The 27447-nt window shown below is 49.5% G+C and overlaps 1 protein-coding gene across 13 annotated transcripts in view; it reads left to right on the top strand.

Moving 5' to 3' along the window:
- The window catches only part of Zan (zonadhesin), a 98428-nt gene extending 72116 nt beyond the window's left edge, over positions 1-26312 (top strand). For 7 of the 13 annotated variants that reach the window (XM_017320805.1, XM_017320807.1, XM_017320804.1 and 4 more), the window contains 25 exons: positions 1139-1328; positions 1702-1919; positions 4275-4416; positions 4749-4966; positions 6011-6137; positions 6570-6787; positions 8174-8315; positions 8647-8864; positions 9253-9394; positions 10351-10568; positions 11269-11410; positions 11722-11939; positions 12857-12998; positions 13094-13311; positions 15573-15714; positions 15873-16117; positions 16999-17128; positions 17868-18039; positions 18449-18619; positions 21097-21236; positions 22444-22643; positions 22738-22876; positions 24023-24163; positions 25872-26001; positions 26102-26312. In XM_017320805.1, the coding sequence (XP_017176294.1) occupies positions 1139-1328; positions 1702-1919; positions 4275-4416; positions 4749-4966; positions 6011-6137; positions 6570-6787; positions 8174-8315; positions 8647-8864; positions 9253-9394; positions 10351-10568; positions 11269-11410; positions 11722-11939; positions 12857-12998; positions 13094-13311; positions 15573-15714; positions 15873-16117; positions 16999-17128; positions 17868-18039; positions 18449-18619; positions 21097-21236; positions 22444-22643; positions 22738-22876; positions 24023-24163; positions 25872-26001; positions 26102-26267 (4329 nt within the window). In that variant the 3' untranslated portion in view covers positions 26268-26312. Of the gene's footprint in view, positions 1-1138; positions 1329-1701; positions 1920-2363; positions 2450-4274; positions 4417-4748; positions 4967-6010; positions 6138-6569; positions 6788-8173; positions 8316-8646; positions 8865-9252; positions 9395-10350; positions 10569-11268; positions 11411-11721; positions 11940-12856; positions 12999-13093; positions 13312-15572; positions 15715-15872; positions 16118-16998; positions 17129-17867; positions 18040-18448; positions 18620-21096; positions 21237-22204; positions 22346-22443; positions 22644-22737; positions 22877-24022; positions 24164-25871; positions 26002-26101 lie in introns of those variants that run through there. The other 6 variants (XR_003955622.1, NM_011741.2, XM_017320810.1 and 3 more) reach the window with 6 other exon arrangements.
- Positions 26313-27447: the final 1135 nt, after the last annotated feature.

Genomic DNA, 27447 nt, shown 5'->3' with positions numbered 1-27447 from the left:
AGCTCTGCATTCAAGAATGGAACACACACACACACACACACACACACACACACACACACACACACACCAGATTATTTTTAATATGCCTTACCTAGCTCAATGGCTGGGCACTTCCAACCCTCTCCATCCTACCACCACCCCACCCCGTCCCCACAGCTAATACACTGCCCTTCAATATTCCTGAGTTAACCCTTTCTAAATCTATATTTTATCTTTACTGCCCCCCCCCCTGTTCCTTCTGGACAGCCCTCCCATGGGGCCGCTTTCCCTTTGCACCAATATTTTGGTCATCTCACCCCCCTGCTCTTTCATTACATGGTCCGTCCTATGCCCCTCTCATGGCGGACCTCAATTCTCTTCTCCTGCCTTTTGCCTTGGAATCCTTAAATTCCCTCCTCTCTCTCCCTTCCCAGCTATTGGCCAATGACAACTTTATTTCCCAATCAAAGCCAACTAGGGACAGGCTTCCTTTAACCTAAATGCAGAGTACATAATTAGCATAGGCACACAAGCTGCTACATAATTAATTTTTAAGTAAAGATTACGTTTTACAAAGCTAGGAGCCAAGGAATGGCTCCAAAAGGACACTTGCTCTCAAGCCTGAACACCCAAGTTTGATCAGCAAGACCCACATGGTGGAAGGAAAGAACTGGCTCACACAAGTTGTCCTCTGACCTCATGTGTCTTGGCTTGCGTCTCTGGCTGGCCCTTGAGTTTGAAACTTGGTCAGGGCCTGGCACTTGCTGGGCAAGAACTCTACAACTGAGCCATGTACCTGGCCTCTCAATAATGACTGTGCAAGTTAGCTGTGACTAAGCCTTGCTTAGAATCCCTTCTGAGCATTGTAGGCCTGTGTTCTACCACTGAGCCACGCCCAGCCCCTCACTGTGGGTATTCTAGGCAGGAGCTCTCCCACTGAGACATATTACTAGTCTCTCACTGGGGGATTCTACATGGATATTCTACCACGGAGCTAACTCATTTGCCCTAGATATAGTCTTTTTTTTTCAGTATTTTCCATCTCTAGCTGTTTGACTCAATTGTTGTAAAACCTGTAGACAGAGGGCAAATGCAACTACTTTCGACAGGAGGTGAGTCTGTCTCTCTAGGACACTCTCTTTTCCTGTGACTTCCACAGGCAGGCAAGACCTGGACCTCCAAGGACTGTACCCAGAGCTGTGCCTGCACAGGAGGGGCTGTTCAGTGCCAGAATTTCCAGTGTCCCTTGGGGACTTACTGCAAAGACAGTGGTGACGGCAGCAGCAACTGCACCAAAATCCATAAGGGAGCCATGGGGGACGGTGTGCTCATGGCTGGAGGGATCAGAGGTAGGGCATGAAGGAGCTTAGTCCTCTGATCTTGGAGGTTGGTGATAGGAGGTCCCACAGTGGAGAGGAATCCTGGACACCCTGCTCTGGGCTGGGCTGGGCCCTTTCCTACTTTAAATCTCCCATGGTTAGTCTCCCATGCTGACTTGAGAGAGACATCATTTTTAGTCTCCCACACTTACTAAAAATCAGTTTTCATACCTTCTTCCGCAGGGCTTGGCTAAAAAAGCCCACGCTCAGTAAATGTTCCCTAAATGAATAACAAAAGGAAAACAAGGCCTACAGTTCTGCTGCTCCTCTTGCTGTCTTCGCTTTCTCTAACCTCAGCTCTCTTGGGTCTCCTCATTAACTCTACCCTCTCTGCCCCCCACAGCTCTGCAGTGCCCAGCTCACAGCCACTTCACCAGCTGCCTTCCCTCCTGTCCACCTTCCTGCTCCAACCTGGATGGCAGCTGCGTGGAATCCAACTTCAAAGCCCCCTCGGTCTGCAAGAAGGGCTGTATCTGTCAACCCGGCTACTTGTTAAATAACGATAAGTGTGTGCTCCGAATTCAGTGTGGCTGCAAGGACACCCAAGGTGGCCTCATTCCCGTGAGTGGACTCGGAGAGTGGGGTTGGTGGGTGGCTGAGGAGATGGCTCACTGGCTAAAATGTTGCCTTGCAAGTGTGAGGGCCTGACTTTGAATCCTCAGAACCTATGTAAGCTCGTCATAGCTACCTCTAGCTTCTACTTGGAGACAAGAGAACCCCAGGCTAGCTAGTCTTGTGATTAGACAGAGACCAAAACAAACACCCTCTCAATACAAGATAGGGGTGAGGAGCATGGCCCCAGATTATAGTCTGACCTTCAGACATACATGTACAAATACTCCAAAAACTAGCATACATGAGAAGACTCACACACTAAGATTTATAAAAGTGAAATGCCACTTCTTCCATCAGCTTTTGTTAACCCTGGATGTGACTGTATTGCTGTTTATTATTTTGTTTCTTTCTTTCTTTTTTCTTTCTTTCTTTTTTTTTTTTTTTTTTAAGAGTACATAGCCCTGTTGCGTGTAGTTTTAAGAAACCACACTTGCAAAGCCGGGCGTGGTGGCGCACACCTTTAATCCCAGCACTCGGGAGGCAGAGGCAGGAGGATTTCTGAGTTCGAGGCCAGCCTGGTCTACAAAGTGAGTTCCAGTACAGCCAGGGATACACAGAGAAACCCTGTCTCGAAAAACCAAAAACAAAACACCAAAAAAAAAAAAAAAACAAAAAACCAAGAAACCACACTTGCTCCTAGCCTGGTGCCTGCTCCTAGCAGCAGCTGTCTCACCCAGACCCCACAGCTAGCCTCCCCAAGCCGTTCAAGGTCTCACTCAGCTCCACTCTGTCAAACTACTCAGGCTATGCCTTTTCTCCTGCCCACCTGAGTCGCCGAGGATGGAAAACACCAGACAGTTCTAACACTTTAACACCAGCCAGATAGCACAACTGCTGGGCGGTGCTCTCCTGCTCTAAACTCATCAGCTACCCTAGGTTAGAATTCTGCCGGTGGCAGAAGCCACCACCAGTTCAGTCACTCCCAGGCCTTACAAGGTTCGTGCGCCTCCTTCCAAAGCGTGGAGGAAAAGCCCTTTTCTCTCTCTCTTTTCCTCCTCTTCCTCCTGGGACCTGGAAATCCCACCTTTTTCTCTTCACCCAGCGAACGATTGGCTTCTGCCGTCTTTATTGACATAATCAAGAAAAAATTAGGGAATCAGATTTTGGTATCAGCTACTCCTCCTACATAGCCCCGACTGTCCTGAAACTCACTGTGTACACAGAGAGTGCTGGTCTCGAACTCACAGAGATCTGTCTGTCTGACTTTGTCTCCTGAGTGCTAGGATTAAAGGTGTGCTCTGCCACGCGGATGCGCCTATCTTTAGGACTGACCCTGGAGAATGAAGGATGGCCAATGCCTGGCACAGGAGAGACAGATGCTCTACCATTGAGCCATGCCCAGCAGCCCACCAGTGAGAGTTCCAGGCAGGCTGTCTGTAACTGACCCATGTCTCCAGTTCCTAACTGCCGGGCTTCAGACAGGTGTTATGCCTCTAAGATTTGCCCACAGCCCCAAATGCAATTATTTCTTTGAATATTTTCCATCCATAGTTGTTTTTTTTTTTTTACTTTTTATTGACTCTGTGAGTTTAACATCACACACCTCATCCTGCTCACTGCCCCGTCCCTTCATAGCCACCCTCAGCCCCTACAACCTCCCCACCAAAAGAAAACAAAAATAAGTAAACAAACCAAACCAAACCAAACCATAGAAAGCCTCTTGCCGTGGAGGCCGCAGTGCGTCCCAGCGTGTCTGTCCTCCATTGTACCCGTCTCTGTCTACACATCTTACCTTGCAAATGTTACAGTAAGTCACTGGTCTGCTTTAAGGCCTCTGACTTCTGCTATTGGATCCTCACCGGGACTCTTCTTGGTTATCCTGTTGTTACCCTGTATCATGGAGATCTAGCAGCTTTGGATCCGCAAGATCAGCCAGCCCTTTCGGGGGCTGGAGAGATGGCTCAGCAGTTAAGAACCGATGTTCTTCCAGAGGTCCTGAGTTCAATTCCCAGCAGCCACATGGTGGCTCACAATCATCTGTAATGGGATCTGATGCCCTCTTCTGGTGTGTTTGAAGACAGCTATAGTGTACTCCTACATTAAATAAATAAATAAATAAATAAATATTTAAAAAAAAAAGATCCGCCCTTTCACGTGATCCAGCTGTTCATAGATGAGGCAGAGTTTCGGGTAGGTCAACTCAGAGCCCTGGATCCAAAGTCCACCCATGGTTTTTTGAATCAGTAGATGTGAAACCTGCAGACAGTGAAGTCAAACCTACACACCCTGGAACAGTGAGGCTGTCTCCTGAGGGCTGTCTCCTTCTTTCTTACTTCCTTTCTCTTTCCACGGCTTCTGCAGGCAGGTAGGACCTGGATCTCCAGTGACTGTACTAAGAGCTGTAGCTGCATGGGAGGCATCATCCAGTGCAGGGATTTCCAGTGTCCCCCAGGGACTTACTGCAAGGAGAGCAACGATAGCAGCAGAACCTGTGCCAAAATCCGTAAGGGAGCCACGGGCAACGTAGGGAGGGTGCACGCGGGCGGCTGTAGGGATCAAAGGCAGGGCAAAGGCGCTTAGTCCCTGGGCTCAGAGGCTGGGATATTAGGTGCCACAATGGGGAGAGATTCTGCTGAGACCTTTCTTGGCGCTGGTTTATCACTGGTTGGTGGTCTTCATTTAGCTGGGAGGTCATTTTTATTACTTTGCTAAGGGTCTGACACACATCCCATGCTCAGTAAGTTTTCTCAAAACTAGTAGCAACAGGGACAAAAGCCTCAAGCTCTGTGGGTCATTGGGCCCCACCCAGTAATCCTAATCCCTTCCACCCCATAGCTCTGCAGTGTCCCGCCCACAGCCACTACACAAACTGCCTCCCCGCATGTTCACGTTCCTGTACTGATCTGGATGGCCACTGTGAGGGGACCAGTCCCAAAGTCCCGTCTCCCTGCAAGGAGGGCTGCCTCTGTCAACCTGGCTATGTGGTGCATAATCACAAGTGTGTGCTCCAAATTCACTGTGGCTGCAAAGACGCCCAGGGTGGCTTTGTCCCGGTGAGTGGGTGTGGAGATGGGATTGGGGGTGCCAGGTCAATGGGTCAGCTGCTTTTTTGGTGCAAGTAGGAAGAGCTGAGTCTGAATCTCCATAACCCACTGCAGATAGACATGTTACCTGTGGGTCAGCGCGCGCGTGCGTGCACACATGTTGTGCAATCTTTATAAAGATTTCTTTTTATGTGTGTGAGTGCTTGCATGTATTCTATTCATGTGCATCACTTGAGAACCTGGTGCCCACAGAGGCTAAAAGAGGGCACTGGATCCTCTGGAACGGGAGTTACAAGAGTTGTAAGTTGCCATATGGGTGCTGGGAATTGAACCCCGGTTCTTCTACAAGGCAGCAAGTGCTCTTAACAGCAAAATTATCCTTGTAGCCATATGAAACATTTTTTTAAAGATTTATTTATTTATTATATGTAAGTACACTGTAGCTGTCTTCAGACACTCCAGAAGAGGGAGTCAGATCTTGTTACAGATGGTTGTGAGCCACCATGTGGTTGCTGGGATTTGAACTCCGGACCTTCGGAAGAGCAGTCGGGTGCTCTTACCCACTGAGCCATCTCACCAGCCCCATATGAAACATTTTAAAAGTTGAACTGTGGTCCACTTTCTCCTTGCTCCTTTCTAATTGTCTCTACCTGGGATGCTCCTGGCTGGCTGGCTGGCTGGCTGGCTCTTGAGTTTGAAAGCTAGTCAGGTTCTGGAACAGGCTAGGCAAATGCTCTACCACTAGGCCACACCCCCAGTCCATTCATGGAAGAGTAGACCACTGAGGCACACCCAAGCCTCTCATGGAGGGATGCTAGGCAGGTGAATTGTGTGACTGAGAGATCCTCGGAGGCCCCTGCTGAGGATTTAAGAGCACCAGCTGAGAAGCCCCCTTTCCCACATCAGTTCCTTTTCAGAGTCTCCGCCTGTGCTTGCCTAACTCTCTAGATAAAGAGCATATGAGTGAACAGGGAGGACAGACAAGAGGCGAGCCCAGATCCCTGGAACACCCTCTCTGTCCTCACTTCCTTTCCCTTCCCGTGGCTTCTGCAGGCAGGCAAGACCTGGATCTCCAGGGGCTGCACCCAGAGCTGTGCCTGCGTGGGAGGGGCTGTCCAGTGTCACAACTTCACCTGCCCTACAGGGACTCAGTGCCAGAACAGTAGCTGTTCCAAAATCAGTAAGAGGGCAATGGGGGAAGGTGGGGAGGGTGTGCTTATGGCTGAAGGGGTCAGACAGGGCAAGAAAGAGTTTAATCCCCTGGCTTTGGCGGTTGGGAATAAGAAATCCACAATACAGAGAAATTAAGGGCCCTCTCTGGACTGCATCCCTTTCAGTACTACTCTCTCAATGGTTAGGGTCCCACATTGACTTGGTAGATACATTCTTTTGTTTTCTCTTTAGGGCTGGTATCCAGCCCATGCCCAGTAAGTGGTTGCTGAATGACTAACAGAAAGCAAAAAAAAAAAAAAGAAAGAAAGAAAGAAAGAAAGAAAAAAAAGAAAGAAACACAGGTTGTGTTGGTGATTCATCCCAAATTGGTTTCTGCAGCCTCTGTGTCTTTGGGTCCCTCTGTCCCTGTCTGCTAACATTACTGTCTCTTCCCCCATAGCTGTACAGTGCCCAGCCCACAGCCACTACACCACCTGCCTTCCCTCATGTCTACCATCCTGCTTTGACCCAGAAGGCCTCTGTGGGGATGCCAGCCCAAGAGCCCCCCCCACCTGCAGGGAGGGCTGTGTCTGTGAAGCTGACTATGTGCTACGTGAGGACAAGTGCGTGCTCAGAACTCAGTGTGGCTGCAAAGACGCCCAGGGTGATCTCATCCCGGTGAGTGTGCACAGATGCAAGATGGTGGTCCTGGGCAGATGGCTCAGTGAGTGAGGAGCTGCTTCAGCACAAGAATGAAGACATGGAATCTCCACCACTCAGGGGGCTGTTTGCAGGAAGCCTTCACGACATCCCAGGCTAGTGTGTAACATGGGAGGCAGAGACAGGTAATGCCCCCAAGTTTAGGGACTTGATAGTCTGGTGCTGCCAAAATGTTTGAATAGAAGGTGAAAGGTGAGAGTACTGACACCCAAGGTTTGTCCTCTGACCCCCACACATATGTTGCCATGATTAAACACAAAACACACACACACACAGAGAGAGAGAGAGAGAGAGAGAGAGAGAGAGAGAGAGAGAGAGAGAGAGAGAGATTAGTTTAAAAAGAAGCAGCATGCCTGGAATATGGCTCAGTAGGTAAAGGCATTTGACTGAAGGCCAAGAGAATTTCTGGAACTCATGTGGTTGAAGGAGAAAATTGACTCCCACAAGTTGTCCTTTGACCACCACACAAGTGCCAAGGCCTGTGCTCGTGTATGTGCACCCACACGCGCACGTGCGCATGCAAACACACACACACGCACACACACAAAATAAAATTTGTTTTCAAAGTGAGATTGGCAGGCATGTCTCCTTTATTCTGCTTTTGTTCATCTGAGGTCCCCCCCTTAGCCCCCCCCCCCCGCACCTCCACCACCCGCATCGGTATCACTAGCCTGGCAGTATGAAGCTTGGTCCAGCCTAGGCAAGTGCTCTACCATCTAACTATACATCTCCCTTACTTGTCTATCACTTGGGAATTCAAGGCAAGTACTAGGCTGCTTTACTCTGTAACTAAACTATGTTCATAGGCAGACCCCTACAGGAAGTTCCTAAGCCATAGTTCTACCACTGAGCCACACCCCTAGCCCCTCCCTGGGGGATTCTAGGCAGGAGCTCTACCACTGAGCCACGCCCACAACCCCTCACTGAGGGATTCTAGGCAGGGGTTCTACCACTGAGCCATGCCCACAACCCCTCACTGAGGGATTCTAGGCAGGGGTTCTACCACTGAGCCACGCCCACAACCCCTCACTGAGGGATTCTAGGCAGGGGCTCTACCACTGAAACACCTCAGCCCCTCACTGGGGGATTCTAGGCAGGGGCTCTACCACTGAGCCACGCCCCTAGCACCTCACTGGGGGATTCTAATGTAGGCACAATCCTACTGAAATATACCAAAAATCCCAGTTGTAATACTTTTTCCAGTATTTTCCACCTGTGACTGGTTGTTTCTATAGAGTTGACAGGGAGGACAATGTGTATTCTTCAGACAGGGCATAAAGCTATCTCCCTAGAACTGCTGTCTCTAGCTACTTCTTTTCTTCTCCATGATTTCTCTATATGTAGGCAAACAAGACCTGGCTTACCAGAGGCTGTGCCCAAAAGTGTACCTGCAAAGGAGGGAACATTCATTGCTGGAATTTCAAGTGTCCCTTGGGGACTGAATGCAAGGACAGTGTTGATGGAGGCAGTAACTGTACCAAAATTGGTAAGGAAGCTATGGGGAAATGGAGAGGGTGTGCTCGTGGATGGAGCTGTCAGAAGCAGGGCAAGAAGGAGCTTAGTCCTCTGGGCCTAGGAGGTCAGGATCCTGGGTACCACAGTGGGGAGGGGTCTGGTCTCGGTGTTTATCTCTCAGTGGCTGGGCTCCCACATTGATGGAGACACATTCTTCTCTCCTCTTGCTCTCAGGACTTAGCACAGCATATGCTCCCTGTATGAGTAAACTTGGCATTCCACCTAGCCTAGTGTCTTTATTGCCTACTTCCTTGGGCTCTCCCAAGCCCTGTGTGTTAATCTCTTGTCCCCGTCCCCCATAGCTCTGCAGTGCCCAGCCCACAGCCATCACACCTACTGCCTACCCTCCTGCATCCCATCCTGCTCCAACGTGAATGACCGCTGTGAGAGCACCAGCCTCCAGAGGCCCTCTACCTGCATCGAAGGCTGCCTCTGCCACTCGGGCTTTGTGTTCAGTAAGGACAAGTGTGTGCCCAGAACTCAGTGTGGCTGCAAAGACTCCCAGGGTACCCTCATACCGGTGAGTGACATGGCATTGGGACTGGGCGTCCTTCCTTCTTCCCTCTGTCCCGTGAGCCTGGGACATACAGCACTGGGCCCTGGAGTTTGGATCCTGAGCAGGCTAGAGACATGCTCTATCGCTGAGACACATTCTACCCCATCGATTGGGGGGGGGGGTTCTAGAGGTCCTCTAAGGCAGAGGTCTGCTCCCATCTTTTTTCCAGTGGATTCTGCATAGGCCCTCTACCGCTCAACAGCTCTGATCACAATCTTTTCCCTACGTTTCCCACCCATACGTAGTTGACGCAATAGAATAGATAGGGAACCGTCAGACAGGAGGCTGAGCCTGTCTCCTTCTAGCTGGCCACTTTGTCCTTACTTCCTGCATCCTCCTGTGGCTTCTGTAGGCAGGTAAGAACTGGATTACTACGGGCTGTTCCCAGAGATGTACCTGCACCGGGGGACTTGTTCAGTGCCACGACTTCCAGTGCCCCTCAGGAGCCGAGTGCCAGGACATCGAGGACGGCAACAGTAACTGTGTTGAAATCAGTAAGGGAGCCACGAGGGAAGGTGGAGAGACTGTCCCTTTGGAGGAATCGGGGCAGGGCAAGAAGGAGCTTAGTCCTCTGGACCTAAAAGGTCAGGGATAGGAAGTAACATGGTGGGAAGGGAATCTATGGACCATGGCTAGGCTGGGTCCCTTCACAGTGTTAATCTCTCAGTGGTCAGCATCTTAGTTCATTTCCATGACTGTGATAAAATACTTCGACAAAAAGCAACTTGGGGACTAAGGGCTTCTGTCGGCTCACAATGGCAGTACTAGTCTGTCACTGTGGGGAGGTCGAGGTGTCAGGAACTGAGCGCTACACAGGCACAGTCGAGAGCAAGGAGCAATGCATGCTTAGTAGGACTCTGCCTGCCTTCTCTACTGTATACAGTCCCGGGCCGAACCGAGGGCATTTGCCATCCACGGTGTACCAGATATGCCTATGCCAGTTAAAGTAGTTAAAACAGTTCCCCACAGACTGTCCCCATGGACCAATCTGACCTAGACAATCCCTGATTAAACCTCTCTTCCTAGATGACTCTATGTGGCATCAAGTTGGGAGATAAAACTGTGAGAATTAGTGTCCCATACATATCATCTTGGCAGACCCATCTTTTCTCACTTTCTTTTCTCCGGGGTCCCACACAGACTTTGTCAGTAAATGCTTGCTGAACAATCGCTTCTCTCTCTCTCTTCTCTCTCTCTCTCTCTCTCTCTCTCTCTCTCTCTCTCTCTCTCTCTCACCAGTTTCTCACAATGAAATGAGAAAAACCATCCTTTCTTTTCCTCCCGGCTTCGCACACAGTTGATGCTCAGTTAATGTTTGCTGAATGAATAACAAAAGATGGAAACCCCTCTCTTCTCTTAGCTCTTCTGCCCTGCCTTGTTTCTGTAGTTCCTATGTCCTTGGGCGCCCTCTAGACCTCTCCACTTACCTTGCTTTCCCTCCATTGCATAGCTGTGCAGTGCCCGGCCCACAGTCACTACTCCAAATGCCTTCCACCCTGTCAGCCTTCCTGCTCGGACCCTGATGGCCACTGTGAGGGCACCAGCCCCGAAGCCCCCTCCACCTGCGAGGAGGGCTGTGTCTGTGAACCTGACTATGTGCTGAGTAATGACAAGTGTGTGCCTAGCAGTGAGTGTGGCTGCAAAGACGCCCATGGCGTTCTCATCCCGGTGAGTGGGCGTGGAGAGCAGGTTTGGGGAGGGCTGAGGAGATAGCTCAGTGTGTGAGGACCTCAGGTCAAGTCCCCGTAATCCATTTAAGCTAGGCGTAATATTCTGTGTCTATGATCCCAGAGCTCTTACTGAAATACGGGAGGTGCAAACAGGACAACACTAAGAAACTTGCAGGCTATACATTTTGGCGTACATCATGGTGGTGAACATCGCCAGAACCAAGATGGGGGAGAGAGAGAAAGACAGAGAGAGAGAGAGAGAGAGAGAGAGAGAGAGAGAGAGAGACTGTTTCAAATGCGTGATTTTTCCTATCTGTATAGCTTGCCCTGCAGCTGAAGGTTGGTCAGTTCTTGGCATATGCTAGACCAGTGCCTTGCTGCTGAGCCATACACCCATCCCCTTGCTTAGGGACTCTAGGCAATTGCTCTATCCCTGAACCATATCCTCAGCCCTTCTCTAGAGGTCTCTAGGCAAGTGCTCTATCACGGAGTCATGCCCTCTGCTACTTATTGGGGGTTGTAGTCAAGCTAAGGTATGCCCACAGCCAGAGTAGCAATTGTTTTAAAAAATATTTTCCTCCCACCATTGATTGACTCAATAGACATAGAACCTACAGACAGGGAGAGCAAATGTAAGTCCCTCGGAGAGCCACTACACACAGTGGCTCACCTCCGTTCTTGTCTTGTTGCTTCTACAGGAAAGCAAGACATGGGTCTCCAGGGGATGTACCAAGAACTGCACCTGCAAAGGAGGGACTGTTCAATGTCACGACTTCAGTTGCCCAACAGGGTCCCGTTGCCTGGACAATAATGAGGGCAACAGTAACTGTGTCACCTATGGTAAGGAAACCGTAGGGGAAGGTTAGGGATATGTGCTCATGGGTGGGAGAATTAGAGTAAGGGAAAGAAGGAACTTAGTTCTCTGGGGACACACAGACAGACACACACACACAGAGAAACACACACTGACACACACACACAGACATACACACAGTCAATGCTCAGTAAATGTTTGCTGGATGAATAACAAAAGGGACAGGGGAAGCCCTAACTTTTCTTAGTTGTTCTGTCCACCCTCTTTAATGTGACTTCTGCTTCCTTGGGCCCTCTCTGGTTCTCCACACTAATGCTAATCTTTTTCCACCCCAAAGCTCTGAAATGCCCGGCCCACAGCCTCTATACCAACTGCCTTCCCTCCTGTCTCCCTTCCTGCTCGGACCCAGAGGGCCTCTGTGGGGGCACCAGCCCTGAAGTTCCCTCCACCTGCAAGGAGGGCTGCTTCTGTCAATCTGGCTATGTGCTGCATAAAAATAAATGTATGCTTAGAATTCACTGTGACTGCAAAGACTTCCAGGGTAGCCTCATTAAGGTGAGCAGGCATGGCAACTGTAATGGGCAGGGGTGTGGGGTAGGGGTTGGGGGGTGGGAGCTGGCTCAGTGGATAAAATGCTTGCTGCACAAATGTGAAGACCTGAGTTTGAATCCCCATGACCCATAGAAGTTGGGCACAGCTGACTGTGACACCAGTTTCCCTGCTATGATATAGAAGGTGAAGCTAGGAGAAAGCCCAAAAAGTGTGGGTACCAACTCTGGCTGTATACAAACAAGCAGTGAATACCAGCATAGAGACAGAGGGAGGCAGATGGATCTTGTCTTAGTGCAATGTGGAAGGCAAGAACCAGCACCTCAGTGTGGACACACACACACACACACACACACACACACACAGCATTCTAGTAAGGCTGAATCATGCCCACTCCCTGTGGCAATTTTAAAAACTCTTTTCATCTGTAGTTGGTTGACTCAGTAGATATGAAACCTACCGACACAGAGGGCAAATATAAGACCCTCGAATAGGAACTCCCAACTAGGGAGCCTATGTGGAACTAACCTAGGCCCTCTGCACAGTTGTGCAGCTTCATCTTCTTGTGGGACTCCTCTAACAGTGAGAGCAGGGGCTGTCTCTGACTCTGTTGCCTGCCTTTGGGACCCTTTCCTCCTACTGGGTTGCCTTGTCCACCCTGAATAGAAGAGGAGGTGCCCAGTCTTACTGCAGCTTGATATTTGATGACTGCTTGATATCTATCTATCCATGGAGGCTGGCCCTTTTCTGAAGAGAAACGGACACGGGGTTGAGGGTGGTTGGGAGCAAAGAAAGGAGGGGAAACTCTGGTTAGGATGTAAAATAAATAAAAAATTTTAAAAAGACCCTGGGACAAAACTAAGCTTGTCTCCTAGAACTGGCCCTCTGTTCTCTCTTTCTTTCCCTTCCTGTGGTTTCTGCAGACCGGCCAGACATGGATCTCCTCTGGGTGTTCCAAGATCTGTACATGCAAGGGAGGGTTCTTTCAGTGCCAGAGTTACAAATGCCCCTCGGGGACCCAGTGCGAGGAAAGCGAAGATGGCAGCAGTAACTGTGTCTCCAGCAGTAAGGGAGCCTGTGGGACGGGAGGGGACAGAGCCAGCTCATAGCTGGAGGGATCCGAGGCATGGCATGAGCCCTCTTCTCCTTCCACCCCGTAGCTATGAAGTGCCCAGCCAACAGTCTCTACACCCACTGCCTTCCCACCTGTCTACCTTCCTGCTCTAACCCTGATGGCCGCTGTGAGGGCACCAGCCACAAGGCCCCCTCCACCTGCAGGGAGGGCTGTGTCTGTCAACCTGGCTACCTGCTCAATAAGGACACGTGTGTGCACAAAAACCAGTGTGGCTGTAAAGATATCAGGGGCAACATCATCCCGGTGAGTTGGTGTAGGAAGTGGGGGTTGGGGTGGCCACTCTCTGCCTTTCTCAGCCTTGGATGCGCCTATTTGTAAGGCTGGCTCTGGAGGATGAAGGCTGATTAGATGTGGACTCATACAGGTCAGGTCAGTCTCACACTGACTGCATAGACAAAGATGACTTTGGATTCCTGCTCCTCCTGCTTTCGCTTGCTGAGTGCTGGGATGACAGGCTGTTCTACCACCCCTAGGTTATGTGGTGCTTAGGGCTTTGTGCATCATAGACAAGCACCCTACCAATCCAGCAACACTCCCAGCCCTCATAGACTGGGGACCATGTCAGACAGTCCCCACAGCAGACTGGAGGTGCACAAAACAGGAATGCTGCTTCATCTCCTTATCTGCAAATGAGTCCACCAGCTCCTCCTGAGCAATGTATTTAAGACAGTGAGAACAAGCTGCGAGTTGGAGTACACACCTCAGGTCCTGCTGCTTGGGAGGTGGGAGCAGGAAGGTCAGAAGTGGAAGGCAGTGCTAAGATCAATAGTGACTTGGAGACTGGCCTGAGCTGCCTAAGACCTTATCTCAACTAAACCCAGCAAAAAACGCCACGAACCATGTCTTAAGAAGGGATCCATGGTACCAAGATCCATGGCACTTGAAACTGGAGAAAGCCCATTCCATCAGTTCCTGGGCATCCATAGGAATGGGTGTTCTTGGTTCCAGGACACCCTCAAGATACCCAAACACAAAGATGTTCAAGCCCTTGTATAAAATGACATAGTAGCCCTGAGAATACAGCCTAGTGATGAGAGGATTAGTCCAGCTCACAGAGAGCCCTGGGTCCCATCCCCAGCACAGCAGAAAGCAGGTGTGCTGGTGCACACCTGTCATCCTAGTGCCAGGAACGTAAAAGCAGAAGGATCAGAACTTCAAAGCCCTCTCTGACTACACAGGCAATTAGAGGTCAGCCTGGTCTACAAGAGACTCAGTTTCAAAAACTAAGAAGGAGCGTGGAGGCCACCTGGCATCCATCACTGCTTGGTTGCAGGGTTGTTTTGGATGATGTGGCTGGCTAGGCGGGTATCTGCGTCCTCTATCGCCACTCCTTATGTGTCCCTCCAAAGCCGTCCACTTGGTTGAGAAGCACTGTTTTTTTGGTCTAGGGTGTACTGTAGCTGGGCTTCCCTGCTAAGAACCTCAAAGCAAGTTCTCTAACCACACAAACAGGACTGGGCAGACAGCTCAGTCATTAATTGTTTGCCTCACAAGCATGAGGGCGTCAGTTTGATTCCTAGAACCCCTGTAGAAAAAGCCGGGCATGGGCCAAGGGGATGTCTCAGCAGATAAATGCATATCCCACAAAGCCCTTTGAATCCAGAACCCACATAGTGGGAGACGAAATGAACTCCTGAAGGAGATGTCCTCTGCCTTCCACACGCAAAACATAAATGTGTGGGCCTTTTCTTTTTTTTAAAAGTCAGGTGTAGTAATATTTACTTGTAGTCCCAGAATAAAAAAGATGGAGACTGGCAGACCCTTGAGGTTCACCAGCCCCTCAATCTAGCCTCAAAACTTAGTGAGAGACCTTGCCTCAAGGAACAAGATGTAACTCCTGGGGAATAAACTTGTCCTTTGGCCTCCACAACATGCATATGCATATATATGAAAATACACACACATGAACACATGCACACACACATCCACCATACTATACCATAGTACTTGTATATCTTCCTATATGTTTTAAATAATTCTACATGACTTATAATGACTAAGACTTGTGAATCTTATACAAAGAGTTCTACTATATTATTTGGGGGAATAATGACATAAAATACAGATAGGTTTTTCTTTCTGGAACCTAGGGCCTAATCCATGTTAGGTACTAACTACCACTGAGCCATACTCTGAGCCCCTCACTGGGACGTTCTAGCAATTGGTCTACCACTGAGCCACGCCCCCAGCCCCTCCCTGGGGGATTCTAGGCAGGGGCTCTACCACTGAGCCACGCCCCCAGCCCCTCACTGGGGGATTCTAGGCAGGGGCTCTACCACTGAGCCACGCCCCCAGCCCCTCCCTGGGAGATTCTAGGCAGGGACTCTACCACTGAGCCACACCCCTAACCACAGACGCAAATTTTTTCAAGTATTTTCCTCCAGTAGTTGGTTGACTTAATGGAGTTGGGACCTGAAGGGAGAGAGGGCAAATGCTAACTAACCATTCATGCAGGAAGCTAAGCCTTCTCTTTAGAGTGGCCACCTCTGTCGTCACATCTGCAGGCAGGCAACACCTGGATCTCCAGTGACTGTACCCAGAGCTGTGCCTGCACGGATGGAGTCATCCAGTGCCAGAATTTTGTCTGCCCATCAGGGTCCCACTGCCAGTACAACGAGGATGGCAGCAGTGACTGTGCAGCCAACAGTAAGGAAGCCATGGGGGTGGGAAGGTGGGAAGGGTGCCCCACAGCTGAGGCAGAGGCAGGGCCGGGATGAGGGTGATCAGAAGCACCCCAGTGGGTAAGACTCCGGAAGACCAATAAAGGGGCTGAGATCCTTTTCAGTGGTTACACTTCTTGACAGAACTGGAAAGATGTACCATCTTTGGGGATCCCTATTACCTCACGTTTGATGGCTTCACTTACCACTTCCTGGGTCGTATGAACTACTATCTCATAAAGACGGTGGACAAGCTCCCAAGAGGGATTGAGCCCCTGATCATGGAGGGACGTAACAAAATATCCCCCAAAGGGAGTTCAACCTTGCATGAAGTGACCACCATCGTCTATGGCTATAAAATCCAGCTCCAAGAAGAACTAGTGGTTTTGGTGAGTAAAAGGCAGGACCAGGCCTGAAGGAAACAGAGGGAGACTACTGTAGGCCGCCTGGAGCTGGCAAAGCCGGAGTACCCCACTGTCAGGAAGTGTGTCGGAAGTCAGAGTTGGCATTACTTCATGGGAAAGGGTGGCACAGGACGGTGGGACTAGACACAAGGCTGAGAGGGATGAGGGGAGAGACAAGATGGGGGAGGGGTGACACACGCACGTGTGAAAAATGGAGCTGCACCACCCACAGTCAGTGGTGACTTAAACAGCTTTCTTTGACACTTTAGTATGTACGTATGTGTGTGTGTGTGTGTGTGTGTGTGTGTGTGTGTGTGTGTGTGTCTGTGTGTGTGTGTGTCTGTGAATATATGTCATACATGGGTGAGTGGCCACAGAGGCCAGCAGAAGGTGTCACATACTCTGCAGCTAAGCTTAAAGATAGCTGTGAGTAGCCCCACAAGGATTCTGGGAAACAAATCCAGGTCCTCTAGAGGAATAGCAAGCACTGTTAACCAATGAGGCATCTCTCTAACACCTACACTAATTTATATCACATGTGTATACGAATGGTGCACGTGTGGGGGTCAGAGGACTACTCGGAGGAGTCAGTCAGTTCTTTCCTTGTACCATGTGGGTCCTGGAAATGAGACTCAGGCCCTCTGGGTTGGTGACAAGAACCTCTACCCACTGAGCCATCTTTTGAGTTTTTGCAAGGAAGGAAAGAACTAGAGTACAGAAAGGAGGTCTCTAGTGCTGGGGTAGTGTAGACTCTGGAATAACAGCATCATGTGATGAGGAGAGCTGGGCAAAGGCAGGTACAGACAGGAGCAACAGAAGGTGTGGCCCACCGAGCACGCTCTGCAGCCGCACTCTTCCATTCTCAGGTCAACGATGAAAAGGTGGCGGTCCCCTACAATCCAAACGAGCACCTTCGGGTCATGCTGCGGGCTCAGCGGCTGCTTCTCGTCACAGACTTCGAAATGGTGCTGGATTTTGATGGAAAACACAGTGCAGGTAACAGGCAGGGACACAGACTGCAGAAGGCTCTCTCTGTGCCAGGGGTGCTGACTCACACCTGTAATCCCAGCCCTCAGGAACCGAGGCAGGAGGGTCTTCCATGCTAGCCAGGACTTATAGCCTGTCTCCAAGAAACCCAGACAAGCCCAAACCAAGAAAAAAAAAAAAAAAAGAAAGAAAAGACAAGACAAGACAAGACAGTGCAACGTGTTGTGGAGCACATGTAATCTTAGCAGTTAGGAGAGAGATACAGGAGTATCAGCAGTTTGAGGCTAGCCTCAGCTGTGTAGATGGTTTGAGTCCAGCTTGAGTCCATTTTGACCCTGTCTCAAAATGAAAACAAAACCCAACCAACTAGCTGGGCGGTGGTGGCGCACGCCTTTAATCCCAGCACTTAGGAGGCAGAGGCAGGCAGATTTCTGAGTTCGAGGCCAGCCTGGTCTACAAAGTGAGTTCCAGGACAGCCAGGGCTATACAGAGAAACCCTGTCTCAAAAAAAAAAAAAAAAAAAAAAAACACAACAACAACAAAAAACCCAACCAACCAAAACAACAGTAATTTAAAAATGAAAATAAGACAATAAAACCAATAACCATAGAAAATAGGAGCTCCATTTCTGGGATGGAAGATGAAAGGCACAGCTCAGACAGACAGGTCGTTACAGGAAGAAGTTACACTCAAGAACAGAGCCCTCAGCTTGAGAGGGGCACTACAGGGCACCTCCTTTTTCCTGCAGTGATCTCCTTGCCTACCACATACCGTGGGCTGACACGGGGCCTGTGTGGAAACTATGACAGGGACCAGTCCAATGAACTCATGCTGCCCAGTGGAGTACTCACCTCAAATGTCCATGTCTATGGCAACAGTTGGGAGGTGAAGGCGCAGCATGCCTTCTTCCGCTTCCCAAGGTGAGGGCTGCCTGGGGGTCGGGGAGATGAGCAAGACTCTCTCATTGGAGACATGGAGAATTGAACATAGGACCTCATGCATGCAACCACTAAGCCACACTCCTCACCCATTTCGGGGAATTAAATTACTCATTCTGAGCCACGCCCCCCAGCCCCTCAATGGAGCATCTCCTTAGGTAACCTCCCTCTGAGCTGAATATCTCCTAGCCAGCAATTCTCTTTTCCATTCCTTTTACCCTCTGGTCCTCAGCACAGAGTCGCCTTCTGTCACTTGGTCTGTTTACTGACCACTGGGAATAGCTGCTCATTAGAAATACCCATGATGCCCTTGTCCTTCCCGCTACCTCTCCCTAGTCTTGTTCTTTCTCCTTCCTGAGCCTCACACAGCCCCTTGCCATCCCTACTTCAGGGCCCTACCAGAAGAAGAGGAAAGAGACGAAGAGCCTGACCTTCTCCAATCAGAATGCAGCCAAGAGCAGACTGCGCTTATCAGCAGCACCCAGGCCTGTAGGGTGCTTGTGGACCCCCAGGGACCCTTTGCTGCATGTCACCAGATCATAGCCCCAGAGCCCTTTGAGCAGTGAGTTGCAGGCCCAGTACTTACAAGAATGGTCCTGATTCCTGCTACGGTTTTCTTTTCTGACCCCCTCTAGCTCTACTGGCTTGGGTCTTTTCTCTTGTGACCTCGTTTTCTACTGACTCCCCACATTCTGTCTCCTGTCTTTCTGCCACCAAATGCCTTACCCCCCCCCCCAACTATACTTCTAGCCCACCGACTTTCTGTGTGAGGTTCCAGGCTCCTTTTCTTTGTTTATAATCTGCTTTATTCTGATTTATTTGGGTCTCATGTAGCCTAGGCTAATACATATCTAAAGATGACCTTAAACTTCTGATCTTTCTGCCCTCCACGTCCCAAGTGCTGAGATTATAGGTGAGCACCACCATGCCTGGTTTATGTGGTAAGGGGATAGAATCCAGGTCTTCACGCATGCTAAGCAAATACTCTACCAACTAAGCTGCATCCCCATCTTGCTTGTTTTTTGTCTGTCTGTCTGTCTGTCTATCTAGGAGGATTTGTGTGTTGGGGGGGGGGGGTTATGTTTGTACATGGTGTATATACCATGTACGTTTACGTAGGTCACATATCAACTTCAAATGTCCTTCCAGAGCCATCCACCTCGGTTTTTATCTTTTGCTTTCTTTCCTTTCATGTGAGTGTGGATGTGGACATGTGTTGCCAAGGGACCAGAGTTGAAAATCGGGTGTCCTGCCCTGTCATGCTCTGCCTTATTCCGTTGAAACAGAACCTCCCTTACTGAACCTGGAGCTCACTGTTTCTAGGCCAGGCTGTGGGAGAGTGAGCCCCATTGATCCTTATGTCTTCACTGCCCACAGAGCAGGGGTTCTAGGCACGTGCGTGGGGATTCGAACCCAGATCCTCATCTTGAACAGCAGGTGCTTTTACCCAGCGAGCATCTCCCCAGCTTCTCCTGCTGGGGACCTTGCTGGAATCACAGGGTTTCCTGGGGAAGGCAGGGATGAGGTATGGCGTTCACGGTGGCAAAAGTACCTTACCTTTGCTACATTATTTCCTTCTTTAACTCTTTGCTATTTTAAGGTCTAATGCAGCTGACTTCCTGCCATTAACTCCGGATGTTGAGCAGCAGGGGATTAAGGAAAAAGGCTTGATAGCTTGGGCTCTTTTCTTTCTGGTTCAGGAGCCCTTTATGGTCAGGCAAGAGGCTTGGAGTTTGTTTCCTCTTCCTGAGCCAGAGGGAAAAGAAGAGGAAGGGAGGAGAAGGGAGGGGAAGAGGAGAAGAGAAGAGAAAGAAGAGAGAAAAAAAAAGAAAAGAAAAGAAAAGAAAAGAAAGGAAAGGAAAGGAAAGGAAAGGAAAGGAAAAGAAAAGAAAAGAAAAGAAAAGAAAAGAAAAGAAAAGAAAAGAAAAGAAAAGAAAAGGAGAGTCAACTATGCAGAAAAAAAAAAACCACACACACACTTTGGATGTACAGGGAACAGCTACAAATAATACAGATTTGTATTATTGCTTTTAGCCTTTTATAGCTTTTAGACAGAAAGTTCTCTGTGTAAAGAATTACCTACTTCATAGATAAAATGTTACATAAGAGGGCAGTCACAGAAGGATGCCAATAGTGAATTCAAAGCAGTGTTTCATTCTCTCTAAGCTCATTATGAGTTCAAAAGCAACAGTTTCACCTGGCCTTGCTTTATCATAGCGCACACCTGTAGCCTCATCCTTGGACCTGACCGAGAATGCATGTTTTTTCTTGATCACAAATCTGTCCCAAGTTTATTTCTCTTTTTCACATAATTGTGAAAGCTCGTTGTATTCCTTATTATGCAGTCTTTACTTAGAATTTTACGAGGGGACACATCCTATTCTTGATGATTCTAACTTATGTCTTTCTGGCAAAACAACTAAAACCATCTCCTTAAACTTTTTTCTTAAAAATATTTGAATCAAATTAGAAATTCTATAAATTCTATAAAAGACAGCATTAATTTATGAACGTTCATCTTCATGTTGATCTGCAGTACATGTGAGCTGATGTCCTGGAATTGTTAGGCTATGTAATAGTGACAGGAAAGGCATATCAAAAGTGAGACTCGATCATGAGATGAAGTCTCTAAGGACCCTGTATACTAGAGCTCACTCATCACAGGCCATGCAAAATGATAGGCCATCTCCTGAAAACTCACTTGCATGCCTTGACTTTTCCTAGATGGCTTCTGAGATGAAGTCTCTAACTCAAACACAAGGCTTATTGATTAGGCTAAGCTGGCTGGCCAGTGAGCCTCAGGGACCCTCATATCTTCCCTTCCTGGCACTGAGACTACATCACCACACCCTGCTTGTTCTTAACTTGGATACTGGTAATCAAACAGGTCTTTATTCTTGCAAGGCAAGCACTCTGTCAGCTAAGCCATCTCCCCTGCTCCCAGCCTCTCACCCCTGGGCCCTTTTTCAGCAAGACTGGATCCCTTTGGCTCCCCTCTCTAACAACACGCCTACTCCACCCATCCCCTTTCTACCCCAGGCGCTGTATGTTGGATATGTGCACTGGCTGGAAGACCAAAGAAGAAGAGGAACTTCGATGTCGTGTCCTCAGTGGCTATGCCATCATTTGCCAGGAGGCAGGCGCCAACATGACTGGTTGGCGGGACCACACACACTGTGGTGAGGCTCTGTCCCTGCCCAGCGGCTGGTCTGATTCTTAGCCACTCAACGCCCGGCTCCACTCTGCTGCTGCTGCCACCCTCACCTTGGCCACCTGGCCTTGGCCTTGGTTCTTCCCAGATTCAATGCAGCAAGTGATTCCAGATGGACCCCTCCCCTGCCCACTCCTTCCCTGTCCAACCCCATTCCTCCTCCTCTCTGCCTCATATTTTTGTTGCATTTTCTCTTCAATTTTTCTGTGTGTGTGTGTGTGTGTGTGTGTGTGTGTGTGTGTATGTATGTATTGCGTTCCTGTGTTTTGGGGTGCATGCATGCATATGTGTGGAAACTAGAGAACAGGAGCCATTTACCTTGTTCTTTTGTTTAAGGGGGCAGGTTGTGTGTGTGTGTGTGTGTGTGTGTGTGTGTGTATGTGTGTGTGTGTGGTGTCTGTGTGCTCTTCCACCATGTGGGAGGGATCTAATTCAGGTCATCTTTACCAGCAGTCTCACTTGGTTTTTTGAGACAGGGACTCTCACTGGGATTCCTCGGGTCTCCACCTCCCCAGCACTGGGATTACCAGCACATGGCACCACACCTGGCTGGGATTCGAACTCAGGTCCCCGTGCTTGAGCAGAACTACTTTTACGGGCTCAGCTAGCTCTCGGCTCTCTGTTTATGTTTTGGGGTGGCTCTTTTAAAAAAGATTTTGCTTATTTGTATTTGATGTATACATATGAGTGCTTTATCTGCATGCTTTCTGTGTACTGTGTGCATCCCAGTGCCCACGGAGGCTAGACGATCCCCTGGAACTAGAGTCACAGACGGTTGTGAGCCGCCATGTGGGAGCTGGGCACAGATCCCAGGTCCTCAGCAAGTGCTCTTAACTGAGAAGCCCTCTCTCCAGTTCCTGTTTTTGGCTTTTCGAGACTGAATCTCACTCTGTAACCCGAGCTGGCCTCAGACTCATGGTGATCTTTTCACCTCAGCCCCTGAGTGCTGGGTTACAAGCCACCGTGCCCACCCTCCCAGCATCCACCTGTGTCCATCGTGTCCGTGTCCCAGACAAGCTCTTCAGTCAGACCCAGCCTGCTAGTCCTGGGCTCCCTGTCTGCAGGGATCGCTGTTGGGTAACCTTATCTGCCTCTTTCTTTTTCTTGACCACTAGTCTCTTTATCTGTTTGGACCCCAGGCCAACCAGCTCCTAACTCTGCTTCTGTCCCCTCAGCCATGACATGTCCTGCCAATACTGTGTACCAGCGCTGCATGACACCCTGCCCGGCGTCCTGTGCCAAATTTGTGACCCCCAAGGTCTGTGAAGGCCCCTGCGTGGAAGGCTGTGCCAGCCTCCCCGGCTACATTTACAGTGACACACAGAGCCTCCCAGTGACACACTGCGGCTGCACCGCCGATGGCATCTATTACAAGGTCCGGGTGGCATAGAGGCCTGGGAGCCCAGGTACAGAGAAGGGCACCTCGGGTGAATCTAGACCGGCTCCTGTCTTCACCTCCTCTCTTCCAGCTGGGTGACAGCTTTGTAACTAACGACTGCTCCCAGCACTGTACCTGTGCAAGCCAGGGGATCCTGCTGTGTGAGCCCTATGGCTGCAGAGCTGGGGAGTCCTGCATGGTGGCCAACTTTACTCGAGGCTGCTTCCAGGGTAAGCCTGGGTCCTTCTGCTCTCTAAACCAGGGATACCCTCCCTCTCTCCCTCTCCTCTGCTGGGTGGGATTCTCGCTTCGTCTTGGCAAGTTTGCACCTTCACCCTCTCTTATCAAGTATTTACTACCTGCCATGCAGCACCTGTCCCAGAATCCACTTTAATCCTCACCTAGTGGAAAGTATGACATCCTACTTTATGAGCAATGAAAATAGGGCTCTGTCCAAGAATGGCAGTGGGCATATCTTTAATCCTAACACTAAGGAGACAGAGGTAGGTGGGTCTCTGTGGGTGTGGTCTGGTCTGCATAGAAGGTTCCAGGCCAGACAGGAGTACATAGTAAGACCCTATTTGTCTCTCTCAAAAGGGGGAGGACTCCAAGGCTAGAAAGATAGCTTGTAAAGTGCTTCCTGCACAAATGTAGGGGACCTGAGTTGGGTTTCTTAAACCACGTTTAAAAAGCTAAGTGTGTGCTAGGCAGTGGTGGCGCACGCCTTTAATCCCAGCACTCAGGCCACCCTGGTCTACAAAGTGAGTTCCAGGACAGCCAGGGCTACACAGAGAAACCCTGTCTCGAAAAACAAACACAAACAAACAAACAACTGAGCGTAGCTGAGGGAGGTCTCTGTCTCTGTGCTTACTTGCTCTTGCAGAAGACCCAGGTTCAATTCCCACTACCCACATGGTAGTTGCCAACTGCCTGTAACTCCAGTTCTGGCCTCTGGGGGCAGCAGATACACACGTGGTACACATAAGTACAGCAGGCACTAACATTTACACATAAAATGGATCTCTGGGGCTTGCCAGGAGGACAAAGCAGATGGCAACTGAGGAATGGCCTTCACACACACACACACACACACACACACACACACACACACACACACACACACACACACACACATACCAATACACACGCACACGCGCACATGCGCGCGCGCACACACACACAAGGAAACTGGGGATTCCAGGACATTAAGCAAATTCTCTAGACCCAGGATAGCAGGGTTAAAGTGTAGATTGCCAAGTGAACCCTAGGTCAGGCTCCAGTGACTGCTGCCTTCTCCCCTGGGGCCTGTCCCACAGCCAGGCGTCTGCACTGTGAGTATCCTCTTGGGACCCACTAACACCTTTCTGCCCTTGCAGACAGCCCTTGTCTGCAGAACCCCTGTCACAATGATGGCCGGTGTGAGGAGCAGGGGGCCACCTTCATCTGCCACTGTGACTTCGGTTATGGAGGAGAATTCTGCACAGAGCCTCAGGATATCACAACCAGAAAAAAGATAGGTAACAGCCACATCCCCATATAATATCTATTATATATCATAGGTATGTCATAGAAATGACATTGATACATAAAATATCCAATAGTATTAATCTATCATAAGATATTACATATAGTATAATAAGCAAGTATTATAGACAATATTGTGTATTATATACCATATATGATATATAAAGTATATAATTACATATCACATATATAGCTTATGGTTATATGTGAATATTTTGGGTGATTATACTAATATATGTTAAATGTATAATATATAGATTACGCTAATATGCTATATATTTTAGATATCATGAGTCATATACTATTAGTTATATAATATATTCCATATAATATATTTTACATATTTGAGGGATAGTTAGTTAGTTAGTTAGTTGTTGTGGAGGTCAGAGAACAGCCCAAGGAAATCACTTCTTTCCTTCCACTGTGGGAATCCCTCCATACAGCTCAGGTCTCTAGCTGGTGCCGAGCACCTTGACCTATGCACCTGTCTTGCCTAATCATGTATTTTACACTACATAACATACGTGTAACATTCAGGGACAGTGCTACAGGCCTATAATACTAGTATATTGGAGGTGAAGACAAGAAGATTGAGAGTCCAAGGTCATCCTCAGCTATATAGTGAGTTTGAGGCCAGCCGTGTTGTATGAAATCCTGTCTCAGTTAAAAGCCCCTAAAATATGTATTACATAATAGTATATTACATAGGAAATGTAATAGAGATCATGTTGCTGTGTGATTCCCCCAAAATCTGCAAGACAGCAATCCTCAATGGTCTTTTGCCCATCTCCTAGTGGAACAATCTGGAATCTTCTCTGTGAACCACCACCACTCTTTTGGTTGTGGTGGTGGTGGTGGTGGTGGTGGTGGTGGTGGTAGTGGTGGTAGTGGTGGTAGTGGTAGTGGTGGTGATGATGGTGGGGTGTGTGTGTGTGTGTGTGTGTGTGTGTGTGTGTGTGTGTGTGTGAAGGGAGGGAGGGATAGAGAGAGGGAGGGGTCAGTGAGACAGGAGGGTTAATAACCCTGAGCTCAAGGCCAGTCCACCTAGGCTACACGGTTCCAGGATAGCCTAGGTGTGAGCAAGGCCCTGTCTCAAAAGATCAAGACAGCACGTAGGGGAGAGCTGCAGATGACACCGGCGTGGACGGCCCTTGTGAAGTCCTGTGGGGGCTGTGACTGGAAATAGTAAGGACCTTCAAGTCCCTGAGCCTCCTGGAGGGAGAACTAGACACTAAGCGAGTTAGGAGGACAAGATGCCTTACTTAATCTGACAGCAAAGTACCAAAAAGAAGTGCTACTTCCAAATATCCCCCAATCTCCCACCCTGTCACCCTGTCACCCTGTCACCTGTCCCTGTCATGCATGGGGCGGGGGGCGGGGCATGCACAGGCACCGTATGCATGTAGAGGCCAGAGGACAACCTTGGGTGTGAGTGCTGAGATGGCTTAGAGCCCTGACAAGCTGGCTCAGTGGGGCAAGGTGCTGGCTTCCAAGCCTGATGACCGGAATTTGATCCCAGGGCCCCACAGAACTAACTCCTGCAGGTTATCCCCCCACACTCCCCCACACACGTCTTCACCTCACATCTTGCTCTTGCCGGGACCACAGGCATGCACTACCACAGTAGCTGTGGGATCTGTGCTTGTAAAGGTAACTTTACCCGGAGCCACCACCCCAGGGCCTGTCACCATTTCCTTTCAGAAGCATCCAGCTTAGTGGCCATCCTGCCGGGAGTGCTTGTGATGGTGTTAGTCCCTGTCTTACTGCCCAGAGTGTATGTTTACATGGCAACAAGAACAACCATGGGGAGGAGGAGGATGAAGAGGAAAGAGTAAGTCCTGGTCTGGGGCTAAGTGGGGGCGGGGTAGTCGATGTGTGGGACCTAACGCACACAAAAGCCGTGCTCCCCATCTGTTCCCCACTCCCTCTAGGAAGAAACTGTTGAGACAAAGTAGACTTAGGCTGGAGGATGCAGGTGAGAACCAGCCCTGGGGGGGTTGTGAGTCCAAGCCAAGAGTTGAATCCTCTTCCAACGTGGGTGTTCTTTCTCTCTCCTCAGATGTTCCAGAGCCTACCTTCAAAGCCACCGAGTTCTGAGCTGTCCTCAAACAGAGAAAAATATTTATTTTATTTTTTAAAATACTTTTTGTTTTGTGATTGTTATTGTGGGGGGATGGGCACGCGCCTGCCACTTGCGTGTCCTGAGAAGACAGTTTGTGTGAGTCACTTCCTTTCCTTTGTGGGACGTGGGGATTGAACTCAGGTCATTGGGCTTCACAGCAGATGCCTTCTTCACCAAGATACCTTGATAGACCCAGGCTTAATGTTTTTAGATATGAATTTCTCCCTGATTGTGGTGGAGACAGCTAGTCTGGGACCTAAAGAGAAAGAGAAAAGGGAGACAGATGTGTGTGGATCCCTGAAGGCTGAGTGCTGTGGAGGCAATGTCCCAGGGAGAGAACCTCAGGTTTCAGGAAGGAGAATGTCACGCATCGAAATCATCTCTGGTAGGGCACCAGCAATGGAAGACAGAAGAGGCAGGGAGGGAAGGTTCTGGAAGGAAGATGAGCTATATACCCCTCAAGACAGGAAAGACTGTTCCTCTGCACATCCTTTTTTAAGACAAGTTATTACGTAGCCGGGAATGACTCTGAACTCCTGATCCTCCTACCTCTGCCTGTTGAAATTACAGGTCTACATGTCTACACCCCATGGGTGCTAGGGGAAGATCCCAGGGTTCAGACACTGCCGTCTGCTGAGCCGATTCTCCAGCTCCTGTTGGGCATCTCCTTTACCCGTTTGAAAAAACATAACGTGTGTGCGTGTAGACATATGTGTTCATGTGTGTACATCATGTGTACAGACGTGACACCATCCTGCAAAGTCATGAACACATATGCTCCCCCAGACAGGGAACCAAGGATGAAGCAGAGTAGTGCCACCCCTGCGGTCCAGAGTTCTGGGATCGCTTGCAGGAATGTAGGGGAGTGGCTACGAACAGCCGGGAAGTGACCCCAAGGTAGCTGTGATGGCCTGAATGCTGGAGCCCTGGTGCTCGTGCTCGCTGCACAGCCTGCAGGCAGCTTGCCGGGTTGGCGGGGGGGGGGGGGGAGGTGAGGGGTGTCTCGGCTGGTCTGAGAGTGGTCTCGGCAGTCCTTGCTGTTCATATACGATTGGGAAGGAGAGGCTCAGGGCATTCGTTCTGTCGGTTTTAGGACTGAATCGTTTACTTCCTGGGCCTTAGGGAGCTTCCCTTAAGGGCATTCTGAATCATACT

The sequence above is a fragment of the Mus musculus genome, chromosome 5, assembly GCF_000001635.26.
Source record: "Mus musculus strain C57BL/6J chromosome 5, GRCm38.p6 C57BL/6J".
NCBI lineage: Eukaryota > Metazoa > Chordata > Mammalia > Rodentia > Muridae > Mus > Mus musculus.
This window is presented reverse-complemented; position numbering and strand designations above follow the sequence as displayed.